Source organism: Pyxicephalus adspersus, chromosome 4 (genome assembly GCF_032062135.1).
Source record: "Pyxicephalus adspersus chromosome 4, UCB_Pads_2.0, whole genome shotgun sequence".
In the NCBI taxonomy this organism is placed as follows: Eukaryota; Metazoa; Chordata; class Amphibia; order Anura; family Pyxicephalidae; genus Pyxicephalus; species Pyxicephalus adspersus.
In genome coordinates, this window is record NC_092861.1 from 20,977,284 (window position 1) to 20,991,747 (window position 14,464).

At 38.4% G+C, this 14,464-nt stretch overlaps 1 protein-coding gene across 4 annotated transcripts in view; it reads left to right on the plus strand.

Moving 5' to 3' along the window:
- Positions 1-14,464, plus strand: part of ROCK2 (Rho associated coiled-coil containing protein kinase 2) — a 107,751-nt gene that overhangs the window by 72,769 nt on the left and 20,518 nt on the right. For all 4 annotated transcript variants that reach the window (XM_072407527.1, XM_072407526.1, XM_072407528.1 and 1 more), the window contains exons 9-18: positions 2,815-2,974; positions 4,858-4,921; positions 6,693-6,784; positions 7,803-7,851; positions 8,755-8,890; positions 9,829-9,920; positions 10,018-10,264; positions 10,995-11,101; positions 11,904-12,063; positions 14,106-14,266. In XM_072407527.1, coding sequence (XP_072263628.1) covers positions 2,815-2,974; positions 4,858-4,921; positions 6,693-6,784; positions 7,803-7,851; positions 8,755-8,890; positions 9,829-9,920; positions 10,018-10,264; positions 10,995-11,101; positions 11,904-12,063; positions 14,106-14,266 — 1,268 coding nt within the window. The remainder of the gene's footprint in view (positions 1-2,814; positions 2,975-4,857; positions 4,922-6,692; positions 6,785-7,802; positions 7,852-8,754; positions 8,891-9,828; positions 9,921-10,017; positions 10,265-10,994; positions 11,102-11,903; positions 12,064-14,105; positions 14,267-14,464) is intronic.

Here is a 14,464-nt window from a genome sequence, read left to right on the forward strand (position 1 = left end):
CCACACATGAGAGAGGGGATGCTGCAGAGACACAGCCACACATGAGAGAGGGGATGCTGCAGAGACAGCCACACACGAGAGAAGAGATGTTACAGAGACAGCCACACATGAGAGAGGAGATGTTGCAGAGACAGCCAAACATGAGAAAGGAGATGTTGCAGAGACACAGCCATACATGAGAGAGGGGATGTTGCAGAGACAGCCACACATGAGAGAGGGGATGCTGCAGAGACAGCCACACATGAGAGAGGGGTTGCTGCAGAGACAGCCACACATGAGAGAGGGGGTGCTGCAGAGACAGCCACACGTGAGAGAGGGGATGTTGCAGAGACAGCCACACGTGAGAGAGGGGATGTTGCAGAGACACAGCCACACAAGAGAGGGCAAAGGAGATTCTGTAGAGACAGCCATACATGAGAGGAGAGATGTTGCAGAGACAGCCACACACGAGAGTTGCAATAGAAAAGGCTGCAGAAACAGCCACACACGAGAGTGGCAATAGAAATAGCTGCAGAGAGACAGCCACACATTACATTAAAAAGGAGAAGCTACAGAGGTACAATTGTAAAAGAGAAGGAAAATGTTTAGAAAATAAAAGCAGTATGGATAGGCTGCAGAGACAGCAAATGACTGTATATAAATCATAGCAAGCAATGTACAGACACAGGGAGATAACATGAAGGAGTTCACGTTTGCATGGCAGCCACAGGCCTCTATAGCTCAGTAGGTTAATGTAGAAAGGTAAGAAAGTGTGCAGGGATAGGAGCATACCTAATGAGATGGAAGTTAGTAGGCAGTGCTGTGGATACACTTCCAATATGTGGGTTTGTTTGTGGGATGAACAAGCCACATTGTAGTGACTTCAAGTGCACATAATAAAGTAAGGTTAAAATTAAAAGAAATAAAATGTTTGTTACAGGTATTATACAGTGAATGATTCACCTCAAGTTCGTTTGGTGGAATATAAAATTAATTGCAACTGGAAAACAATACAATATACAACAATACTATAAATAGTTCAGCAAAAGCACTGAAATGTGTTAGGTTAGTCTCAAACTCTCTCCCTCAATAATACAAAATGATAAAGGCCTGTGATTTTAGTATATAAATATATATATTCTGAAAACACACAGTTGTATCTTTTTGTATTATTATTATTAAGGGAGAGAGTTTGAGATTAACTTAACACATTTCAGTGCATTTGCTGAACTATTTATACTACGTGTTGTTGATTTATCCCTTCTGTCCCAGCAGAGGAATGTATAATTTCCCCTTCTCCCTGTGAATAAGGAGGTTGTTGGGAGTGTGTGCGATATTTCAGTATTACACAAAGCCCCAGTATTCAGTGGCTCATAGAATCACGTTAGTGTTCCCGCACCACAACCTGTGCTATGTGCCTGGACTCCAATGTAGGGAAGACATTCCCAGAATATGTCGGTGGGCGCATTTACCACTCGTTCATATTTACAGAGTCTTGTAACCTGTTGATGTTTAGTAGGTTTGCTGCTAATTTGCTTTTAGGCGATTTTATTTTGTTGTGGTCAGTGGAAACGTGATCATCTGCCAACTTCAAAAATTGTCCAGAAGATTGCATAAAGCCTAACACACAAATGTTTTTGTTTTTAGGTACGGCAGAGAAAAAAGTTGTCACATCAGTTTTTACTGCTGTCTTTGTCCCTATTCTTCTGATTCTTCTGATTAGGTGGCCCCAGCTTTATGATACTCTTATCATTTTTTGGGGTGAACACTTGACATTTCTGACTGCCATGTATTATCATTGATGATTGTAGGACTTCTGATATCAAAACAGGGATAACAAATAAAGCCTGATAGTTAGCTCCTGAATAGAAAAAAATGTACAGAAATCTTTTGATAAACAAATGCAGAGGTAACCAGCACTCTTTCACGAGTCAAGAATTATATCCCTGGAATTATTACAAAAAAAGGCTGCAGGAGTAAACTTGCCCATAAACAGATGCTCAAAGATTGATAGATGGGGAGAAATCTTCCTATAAGCAATTATAATGGGATGCACCCCATGATTAGTATTCTAGTAAAATCAGAATTCAAGAAACACAAGTTCCCAGTCTACATGACGTTAGCAGCGTTGGGTAGATATTCTTACTTGAATACAATACACAGTTTGTGTTTTGTTACATAGATCCCTGCTAGAATGTTATTATTGTAATTTCACCGCCATGGACATCTTATGGGGAACCTTTGTGAAGTGCTGCAATAATGTAAACGTTAAAATTGGGACCATGGGGGTCAACATAACTGAGTGTGTCATCCAAATTGGTTAGCTTAGGTGCTGCAAGAATAAGGAAGTAAAAACTAGAACCATGGCGACATTGCTGAGCTTATCACCCAAATTGGTCAGCTTGAGTGCTTGACCACTACTTTGGGGTTTAGAAAACCTCAGACAAAATCAGTGCATGTGTTGAAGCTATCCTATCTCTTAGATTGTAAGCTCTTTTGGGCAGGGTCCTCTCTTCTTCCTCTGTCATTGTTTGCAGCTGTATTTGCAACCCCATTTAATGTACAGTGCTGCGTAATATGTTGGCGCTATATAAATACTGGTTAATATTATTCCTTATAGAAACTCGTGGAGTTTTTACTGCTATGAAGATAGATCACTCATGTATGCATTTGGGTATTGAGAGAAAAGAAACTAAACATTATTGATGAGAAATAAGAACAGGTTTTTTAGCCTGTGTCAGGTGTATGCTTGGAACTTTTAATAAGTAATTTATCTGCAGTTGGGTATGAAGGTTTATTCTATTGTGTTAACAGTTTTTTTTCCCCCTACCAAAGCGGCTGCCCCTGTGGTCCCTGAGTTGAGTAGTGACATCGACACCAGTAATTTTGATGACATTGAAGATGACAAAGGAGAAGTGGAAACCTTCCCAGTCCCTAAAGCCTATGCTGGAAACCAACTGCCATTCATTGGCTTCACCTATTACCGGGAAAACCTGTATGTATCACATTTGTTTCTTTCTGAAATGTGTTTGTTGCCTTGTATTTGTACACACTACGTACAGAAAACAATACATTTTATTCATTTTGACCAACCTAATTAGGACATCTCTATAAATAACCTAATTTGCCTTGTTTTTACTGTTTTATTGTGAAAATGTTAAATTAACCGCTGCACCGTGTGAGCCAATGATAAAATTTGATTGGTAGCAATGTTTTCTGCCATCAGCTGACAGTAAAATGATTTCATAGACAGACATTGGGCTTGTCTGTTGCCATCATTTTTCAGATTAAGGTGATAGATAGGTAGATTATGGAGACTAGTAGTTTAGGAATTGCTTAAAGCTATTCGAGGTTGAGCTTCATTTAAAAAGTAATATTATAGTTAACGCCTCAATATTTTTTAATCTTCTCCATTTTTTATAGAACTCCCAAAATATTTCTCTTTCTCTGCAACCTTGGCAATCATTTTTAATTTGTCAACAGTCTTCCCAGAATTCTCATGTTCCCAGACATTTTTCAAGGCTTTGTGCCAAATGTCAGGCACCCCAGTAATTTGTCTTACTGCATGGAGTTCTATCCATGGTGTGAAAAGACTACATAATATGTCAGGGATGGGTCTTTTTTCTTGTTACAGCCCTGGAACAATTTCTTTTAATTAAAATAGAACATACCAGTTAGCACTATTTCAGCACCACCTATCTCTGTAGTTATAGAACACCAATAGGTAATAATCTGTGACAATTTCCTGAAAACTTGTAAAATTAGTCAAATGTATGATTTTGTTGTTCTTTCTTGCTATAGATCCTTAAAGATAGTTTCAGTTGTGTATGCATTGTATAACCCTTGTATAAGCATTGTATAGGAAGAGTATATGGGTTCTCTGTAGAAACAGAAAAGTAGGGATAAATGGTATTTACATTAACATGTTTTATTTTAATCATATATTTCATTCAAACAATATATACAATTAAATCTGTTCAAAATTTATACATATGGTACAGAAAATGTTGTAGAGTTGTAGCAAAGATTACCCCTTCAGCACTTAGGGGTTTAGATCCTAATACCTTAAAGGGTTATCAGATAATAGTCCATTAAACCGTGAGAACATGGTGTATCACTTTCTGACGCGTTTCACCCGTCTGGGCTTCTTCAGAAGTCAAAGGTTTAAAGTTGCTGCAGGTGTTGAATCAAAAGTTTTGGTGACAAGGTAATATTTCTCCGAAGTGTAGTTTACTCCAGGTATCTTGTAGGATGTAATGCAATGTAGAAAGTGTCTTTGAACCCAGTGGATACTACAGGGACACAATATATTGTGAACATTTTAAAGCTTAAAGACTACAGAGACAACTGAGATTTAGATCATAATTCTTTAGTTTTAAGTGATGAGCAGAAAATATTTTTCGACTGGGCGTTGCTTCGTTTATGGCACCTCTATAAGCGTTTCTTATATACTGCAGCGTAAATGTCCTTTGGCAAAACTTCTCCACATGTGTTAGAAAGTGTCACAGGAATAGAATGTGTGCCTGCAAGGAACTGCCAGCTGGACCTGCTCATTGGGATGGTGAAGCCTTCCAAGGCATTCTGGGAAAAGTCACCATCTGTTCCCCTGAGGTTAGCGGCAGTAAACCCGGGCTGAATCCAGTCCGTCCTTAGTAGAGCTTTCTTCCATTCCTCTGCCCTGGATCATCCTATGACCTAACTGTTTAAAAACACAACCGTAATCAAAATATTTCTACTCTGCCGTCTTTGATCCAAACTGTGCAAACTGTTTAGAAATGTGTCCTGCTATGGCCAAGTATTTTTATGAGTCTGAACTGTTTAATGTCTTCCCCCCACCACCACCTTTTTAACTCCTTTTTTCTTTTGATTTTTTTTTAGATTGCTGAAGGACCCTTCCCAATTCAGGGAAGAGAAGAATTCCTCCACACATGCTACAAAAGAGGTAATTTGTGTGGTTTTATTGTGTGACGTGTTACCATGATGGATAAGAGCCCAAATATACAAATGGTAGCTACTACCTAATACTCCAAATCTTGCCTACCAGCATTGTTCTGTTGGTCTTATTTATAAGAATTGTAAAGCGGTCTTATTTAATAAGAATTGTAAAGTGGAATTGTGTAGTATGTCTTCCAGTCGGACACCACCTCAACACACATTAGCCAACATCGGTTTTGTTTAGGCCTCCTAGGCATCATGGTATTGACATCCTAATATAGCAAACTTTGACCGGAACTTCTGCTGTAGAGTCCTCCTATCAAGATCCTTCAAAGTGAGCTGTAATCTAAGGCTGCTTACATACATGCAATATTTGTCATTGGAAAGGATCGTTCACAATCCTTTCCAACGACAAAAGACTGCACGATGCATGAATGAGCGCTGTATTTATAGCATTGTCCTGCTCTATGGAGAGGGGGAAGGGAAGAATGACGGAGTGGCAACCCACAGCGCTCTCTCCCCTTCACTTTCATTATGGGCGTTCAACTTCCGTGGATCCACCAGGGCGAACGTCGTAACAACGGACGACGAGCACTGTACACATGCAGATTCTCAGATTATCAGACAAGAGTCATCTGACGTGTCTTGTGATGTGCGTTAACCAAATTAAGGCTAGGATCACACTTGTGATGAGGTTGTGAAACAGCTACATGGTACTGTTCCCCCTGCAGCAGCTCCAAAGGGAATTATTGGGAGCTGGAAGTAAGCGGTACTAGTACCACCAGGTGTCAAATGTGCAAACTTCTTTAAGAGTCTACAGCGCAAGTGCTCAAGCTGCTGGCAAGTTGCCAGCCATGGGGAGCTGCACAGGATCGCTGGATTTTGAGACAGGTGTTAGCCTTCCCTAACTGTCATTAGATGACCAAACCAGATCGGTGTACAGTAAAGAGAATGTAATTGTATTTTATAATGAGGCAAGTAATAATTTAAACTGATCTCTAGACAAACTGAAAAATGTTTTGTTGAAAAAAAGAGACTGTCAAATTCAGGTAGCTACACTGCTTAGGCTTAAACAATGAAAAGTTAGTTCAATAGTTAACACTAAGCTGCAATAATATGTAACAATGATATATGTAACAGTAATTTGTTACATATATAAGTCTGAAGTTTAGTCTGAAGTAAGTCTGATGATGTTGTATAGTTTAAAAAAAAAAGAAAATGTTTATTTTTCTGTATATTTGGTGTATAAGTCCTTCTTTTTCTATAGTAATGTAGAACATGTGGAATAATTTACAACACTGTCTCTGGTCCCTAGATCTTGGCTTCTCATACCAACACTATGACACTAGAAAAGTCATATTATAATGATTATATCAGTCCTGAGGCTATCAACCCAACAGCTGGAATCTATCACCGTTATGTCTTGTTTATGGGCCAGATAATCAGGGTTTTTCCAAGTGGTGTCCATATGAACTGATATTAATTCAGTTACACACTGAGAGTCTACTCACTAGGATTTTAATAAAAATATTCAAGGGCAGAGGAATGTACATGGACATGCATAGCGAGTGTGTGCATTATGCTGTATCCAAAGTAAGCCTCAGCAACTGTAGAAGCATCTTCATCTACAATAAACTTCTAAGTGTTTTATCTGAAAATGCATTTGACTAACCCACGTGTAATTATACATAATGCATATCTCTACAATTGTATTGAATGTCTCTCTGTGTCGGTAACATATGACGTATAATAATCTCTTTAATATTCTATGTGTATAGGAATCTGCACAGTTCCAGAAAACCATTCAGCAGTTGCAGGAGAAGCTCCAGAATGAGGTGCAAGCCAGAGATGAGTTGGAGCACAAGTACAGGTATGTAAATATTCACATTTATTGTACTGCTTTTTTTTTTTTTTAGCAGACTAGTCTCTTAAACTCTCAATGGACATAGCAACTGTCCCTGGATCTCATTATAGACAGGATCATTAAGATCTATCCTTGTATCTCATCATGGACGCAGTAAATGGGCTAGCCTGTACTTGTATCCCATTAACTCGGTGATTGAGGGCCTGTCCTGGTTTCTCTCCATATACACAGCAACTCCTAGATTGTAAGCTCCTCAGGGCAGGGTCCTCTCCTTCTCATGTGTCACTGTCTATATCTGTCTGTCATATACAACCCCTATTTAATGTACAGCGCTGCGTAATATGTTGGCGCTATAATAAATCCTGTTTATTCATAATATTAACTGAGTCCTTGTATTTCTATTAACACAGTGCAAGTACCAGTTAACCACTATATGCCAAAATGTTTAGTAGAAGGGGAAAGAATATATTCCTATTGGAAATGTGCCTGTATTCAGCAATGCTAACTTTATAGCTCAAAGTACATAAAGAACAGTTAGTAACCCGGTTAATTTAAAGTGAAATCTCCTGAATCGGACCTTATCATGTTACAGTGGCATCTGTCAATTGATAGGACATAGTAGGCACCAAGCATACAGTTCTTATAAGATATTGTGTTAGAAACAGGAGAATGGAAAGGCATGTAGATCTGAGAAACACAGTCAGAGCATATTAAAAATAGCAGGCCTTGTGGCCCATGAAAAGTCAACCATAGAATAGGCAATATAACCTTAGGCACTCAGGGCTCATAGATGCAAAGAGGGATTGGAAGGCTAGCCCGTCTGATCTGATCCCACAGAGGAGCAAACTAAAAAACGGAATGCTGTCCATAAGAAAAAGATTATGGAGCGCAAAGTGCATCACAGCTTCCATCATAAATTACTTTCATAAATGCATTTTAATAATAATAATAATAATAATAATAAATAACTATTTATTATGTCTGAAAATTTTTGTGATGAAAGTTTGTTTTTAATTTCTTTTAGGTCAATAAATTCTCGATTGGAGAAAACATTGAAGGAACTCGATGAAGAGGTAGCTTTTTATGGATTTCATTTCTGCCATTTAGTCAACATTTTAGTATCCAGTGTAATTTTTTTCCCCCAAGCTATAGGGGTAAAAAGAGTCTGGAAAATGAAATGCTGATATATTTGGGCAGGTAGTTCACGCACGACTGGCAGTCACCTGCTGTGTCAGTGGTGTGTATGGTGTAATGTCCACACGCTACAAGTCTGGAGCATTTATACTATTTATATGGACAATTGTATAACCAGCAGTGTACATCTAGTATGATGAACAAGTTCTGCCGACAGAATCTGAGCTATAGAACTGACACAAATAAAATGTTGTATAAAATTTACTGTACAGCTAAAGATGATGTAATGAAATGGTGAAAAATTTGAAATCCTAACATTATTAGACGTAGACTTCATTACTTCTATATTCTTTCTTTGCAAATACAGTGTTCTGTACACACATTCAATCCGTATTTGGAAACATTGTAAGCAGAATTTAAGGAGCAGAACTGAAAAATTTGATCTAAACCTTTATTGAATGACAGCTAGGACTAGCTCGAATAAGCTGGGAGGCTTTCATGCTTCCTCAGGTCCAGAAACCATGACATGGTGAAGACATTGCATGTTGGACATCACTCTTGGATGGCCAAAGGGATAAATGAGGACAGTGGTGGAGTGGTGAAGTACTTCCTGTTGCCAGATGTTTAAATGCCTATTCTTAAAATACAGTTGCCTTTGTATTTTATTTTCAGTACAAAACTAAGGGGTTCACCTTTATTAAAGAGTGAATATCTGTGCATCTACGGGTTACCTGTCCTATTCATTAAAAATCTTCCAGCGGCTCTAACCCTTCCCTTCTCTACACAAGACTAAAGTAAAAGAAATCTTTCTGTTCTTAACTGTCATTTGGTTGTCTTTGTAGTCGAACTCTCGTAAAAACTTGGAGTCCACCAGTCGGCAACTGGAGCGAGAGAAAGCTCTTCTGCAACATAAGAATGCCGAGTACCAAAGAAAAACTGAAAATGAAGCCGATAAAAGACGGGGTCTAGAAAATGAAGGTCAGTTAACTGTGATGTGTGCCAGACATAAAAGGAATGTGCATTTACTATAGACACCTGATTGGCAGTGGCTAAGGAGTAATGATCTGCTGGCGCAATCCTTTCCCGGGGGCCGAGCAGCACTCTCCATGCTGAGTGGGTTAGTCCGAATTTGTTGCCAGTGAAATTTCAAAATCTTTGTGTGCCGTAACATACTCTGATCTTTAATACAAGGAGAAATCTTTGTTGTAATGGCATGAGCGTATTTTTTTTTTTTATACCGGTGGAGAAAAGAGAGTAATCCGAATGGATTACAGTAACTGGAGACTCTGGATTTGACCCAGGCCAAAGCCTTTTTGCCAAAAAGTGAACACTTTGATGGGGGTTGGTTACATACTCCATTATACCCGCAGTTGTGTGAAGGCTCCAATGGAGTGAGGAGACAGGAAAGGTTCCCGAAGATGGTGGCTTTACCTTACTGGGGTTAGACTATCAGCAGACACTGTCATCTAAATGGACAGAGACCTAAGCTGTCCATGCACATTATACTTATACAATCTGATTGTGCTATACATGTGCAGTCTACAAAAACTGTAATGTGAGAGCCCACCTAAACAATCTTGTATGTATCCTGTCCTGCAGGATAGTTTGTAGATATAAAGGCAATTGTTTATTAGGATTATAACACATATTTGTGTGTTCTGTACTTTACTACATGATATATTCCCAGGTGTGGATACTAATCTATGAAGGTAACAACACAACACATAAATACTGTTTAGTGTAAAGCTTGCCTGGAGGTAACCTTAGTACATCAGTACTTCATAGTAGCCTCACAGTTTGCTCCCTGTTTTATGGGGAAAAATAGGCAATACCTACAAATTTGCTTTGTCTGTTTTGTTAAAGGCACTTTACCTTTAGATCACATTTTACATCAAAATGTCTTGTTTCATCTACAGTGAACAGCCTTAAGGATCAACTTGAAGACCTGAAAAAGAGAAACCAAAATTCTCAAATCTCCAATGAGAAAATAAATCAGCTCCAAAGACAGGTAAGAACCTTTTAATTTATTTTCCTTTAATTTGAGCATTGCCTTGCAAAATGTGTGAACCCATATGAAACACCTAACTTTTTCTGTGTATTTCCAGCTGGATGAGGCCAATTCTACTCTGCGGACAGAGTCTGATACAGGGGCCCGTTTACGGAAAACCCAGAATGAAATGTCTAAACAGATCCAGCAGCTGGAAACAAATAATCGTGAACTCCAGGATAAGACGTGCATGTTGGAGAATGCTAAACTCAAGCTAGAGAAAGATTACATCAATCTCCAATCTGCTCTGGAGTCTGAAAAGAGAGATAGGACGCAAGGCTCAGAGGTCATCAGTGACCTTCAGGGTAGGGAAATATGCTGTTTGCTCAAATTATAATCTTTTTGTTCAACCTCTATTCAAAGTCATAGGGACGGAGTCATACCAAGTGAAAATATTTTGTTCTTGCTTGGCCTGAAAGTAGAGGAAGTTATACCATTATTAGTATTATTTTTTTCTTTCCTGGCACACAGAAATTACTTTCATAGTTTATTATACAGTTTTATAGCCAAAGACCCCTAAGATCCATCAATCATTGATTTTGAAAGTCATTAGGTATAGGGCTTGTCTAACACCATGAACAAGGCACTTATGTGGGGGGATCCATTAAACACCATTCTGATTTGTGTGCTGCTGTAACTCTTACATTTCTGAATTTCTGAATAAAGCAGCACATTGAGCAAAAAAAAAAGTTACAGGTCAGTTTTTTTTGCAGTATAGTGTTTTGCCAGCTTATTCAGTTGGCGTTAGAACATTTCCAGTTTAGTATGGGAAAGTAGTAGCAAGAAGCTGAAAACTCTGAGAACACAGAACAGCATTTCCATCAGTTTAAATACATGAATTTCATGACTCCATGAGAATGCTGCATTAAATATTTTGAGAATAAACTGTGGGCTGAAGCCCAACAATTTAAAGAGTTAATGATCTCAATTTAGATCTGTTTACAAGATGAATATTTTTTAATGTGTTAGAGTGACGTAAGTGACAATTTACTGTGTTTGTTGGTTGAAGTTTCCCTTTTTGCTGTTTTTGTACAGGCCGAATATATACTCTAGAAGAAGAAGTAAAGAAAGAGAAGGATCTTTTGGCTCATGCAGAATTCGAGAAGAGGCAGCTCCACGAGCGATATGGTGCCCTGGAGAAGGTGAACCTTTTATGTTTTTACAGCATTTGATTTCGGTGATATTTCAGAATGATGATATTACTTACAAACTGTATCAATCCACTTCACATTTCTGTAATGACAGGATCATTTTTTGAGGTTTTAGAAATAAATCACTTTGTTTTTTAGTCTCAGTTTTTTGTTTTCTTTACCATAAAAGGGATTTGTTTTGCTACCAGTAAAATTGGCTTACTTACGCATACAATTTCAATCTGCTCAGACATTAAGCAGGGTGAAAATATTCTGTTTTTCAATTTTTGAGTATGAAGGTAAACCAACCCATTTAACTCTTCTGAAATCTCAGGCTTTAATTTGGATCTATTGATAAAACAAAAGCTGTAGAAATTGTCAGACAGGGCACAGAATGTTAGGTATCCATGAATAATTTTCATTATTTTGCAATAAATTAATCTTAAAATACCCTGGTTTTTATCATGTGAGCTTTTTTCTGCACAGTACTTGTAGTATGGCAGTGCAATTATATTTTGGGGCATTTAACGTTAACAGAACTGCTCAGTTTTACTATGAGGCGATATGAGACTGAGCAGTTTGGAAGATTTTGCTAATGTACTACAGCAGAGCATACGGCCCTGTCCAGGAACACAGTGGATTAAGTAAAGAAAACCTGAACAATTTTGGGTTGTCTTTTACGAGAAGTAATTAGTAATATTCTAATGTACTGCTCAATGTTTCTATGATGTAAGCTTTCTACCCATTTGTTTTAATATTAACTTATAGGAAAACCACATTTTGCACGCTAACAGTTTTGTTTCTGCAAATGTAGGAAAAGAACAACCTGGAGATTGACATGACATACAAGCTGAAAGCACTGCAGCAATGTCTGGAGAAAGAGGAAGCCGAACATAAAGCCACCAAGGCACGGCTGGCTGACAAGAATAAAATCTATCAGTCTATTGAGGAGACCAAGTCAGAAGCCATGAAAGGTAAATTGATTGCGTCTACAAATTCAATATCTCCATCAGGCATTGCTTTTAAGTTTGTATGTTCCCAAAATCAATGCCATCATTTTAAAAGCAACTTTTAAAGCTTAGTGGCTCCAGATTCTGTAGACAAGTGAATAAGCAGTTCTGCAATGCCAGAGTGCATACTGACGTTTGTGTTTTATAGATGTCTGTTAAACAGGAGTGTTATTTGACCAAGATAGATTGCTTTGTGCCCCTTTCCAAACTGTAGCCTTTGTTATCAACTGAGGCTTTTCTGTGTGTTATACACTTTATCTCCTTATAATACAAGCTAATGTGGCAGGAACTGTCTGACTTTGGGGAACTTCTGAGCTCCGACATTTTTTAAATTTGAACGCTTATATCTTTTGTAATTTTAGTGTCAATATATAAAAGTTATTGGAAATCGTAAAGTGTTCAAAATAATACCTGGTGATTCTGCTTTGACAATCCTTATTCAGGCATCCCGTTATGGAGTCTCCCAAGTTGTTCTTCCAATTATCACCCTGCATCATGCTTCCCTGACTATATGCATTCAAGCCAGCACACATTGTGTATGTGCACCATTGCCACTGTCAGGAAAGTGAATGTAGAAAGTCATGCAAGTGAATGTAGACAGAAAGTAGCTGAAAGCAAATGGAGGGAATCCGCAGCAGGAGACAATGTATCAGTGTTTGTCCTTTAAAGATTGTTTTATGTTGGACAATAATTGTAATACCATAAGTGTGATGCACAATGTGTCATTGGTCTTCATTTTTTAAGTCCAGCTATGGGTAGGACTGCAAAAGGTCATGTGAAGTTAGGGCTGGATTCTTCCTAGAAACTATATGCAGGGCTTATTCTGGTCTTTCTCTTATGACTGGACCCCACACACACACACGACTGAACAAGACACAAAGATCTAGTTATACCTGTGCCAAAGTAAACAGCACTCGTAGCCTGCAGGATTCAGTCCTGGCATCCTTATATAAAGCCATGCAGTCTTCACCCAACAGAATCTTTGGATGGATTTCAGCTCAATTTGTTAAGCTTTCTGTTTATTTCCAGATTGTTTTATATCTCACCTTAATTAACCTTTCCAAATATCATCATCTTTCATACTAAAGGCCTGCCATGCAAAAATTATGTTCAGCTTTCAAAAATGTTTAATTATTTGCTTTTTCGAGAGAGCATGGCCTAAAGTTCCTTATTTAGACTTGTTAGCCTGTGTTGTCACTTTTATAGCATTTAATGTTTCAAGTAAGCTGATGGGGTTTAACAAAGCAAAACATTATTTTTCATAAGCTGGAATTTAGGGTTATTGAAATTTGTGGGATTTTAGTAAAAAGCATTCCTTTTAGGATCCAGCATCTCTTTATAACAGCAAGAGGCACGTTGTTAAGACTGTAAATTTAGCTAAATATACCTTCCTTTATTTTGAAACAAAAAAAAAAAAGATTTTTGAAAGTTGTGAGCGTTTGCCTGAAGATGGGCTTTAAAGTCATTTATATAGACTACAGTGTTTTCCCCAGTCCCTTTTAGCTGGGTGCACCACCCAGCACTTTTCAGTAACCACCCGGTGGTTTTTGGGTGGTTAGTGACGAGCTGAGTCACAGTACAGGGGCTGACATCTATCATTTCTTCCCACCCAGCGTAAAAATCCAGAAAAGCATGCATGTTCCAGGCCAGTGGAATTGAGTAATAAAACACAAGTTAGTAAGACAGCCAGGTAACTTATCTTTTCATAAAATGGGAAAGGCAGGAAACATGGCTTTAGAGATGTATTATTTGTGTCCCCACTGACACTGAGGACCCAAGCAATTAAAAACTTATTGAATAGGATATGCTGGGTTTACAAAATGCAATCCAATGCATGGTAAAAGCAACAATAAACAAAGGTAATTACAACTCCATAAATTCCATTGGAACTTCAGTAAATTCTTATCAAGTGTCTAAAGGACATACATGCAACATCTGTAGGATTGATCATATTTGGTTGGCAAATACAAGTATTGACCAACATTGGATCTTTACTCCACCCACAGACATGGAGAAGAAGCTGCAAGACGAGCGCCTGTCCAAACAAAGGCTGGAGAACAACTTGCTTGAAGCAGAGAAGCAGTGCTCAATGTTGGACTGTGACCTGAAACAAGCCAAACAGAAGATCAATGAGCTGGAGACTCTCAAGGACAAACTCACGGAGGATGTAAGTAGGAAAAAAATCTAAATCTAAGTTATCACATTGGCTTAGTGGTTTTTGGGAGACTGGAAACTTTAGAGCAGGGGTGTCCAAACTTTTTGCAAAGAGGGCCAGATTTGGTGAGGTGAAAATATGTGTGGGCCGAGTTAGTGTGGGCATGGTCTGCACAGGTCCCGCACAGCACACACCCACCAGGGCGGACGT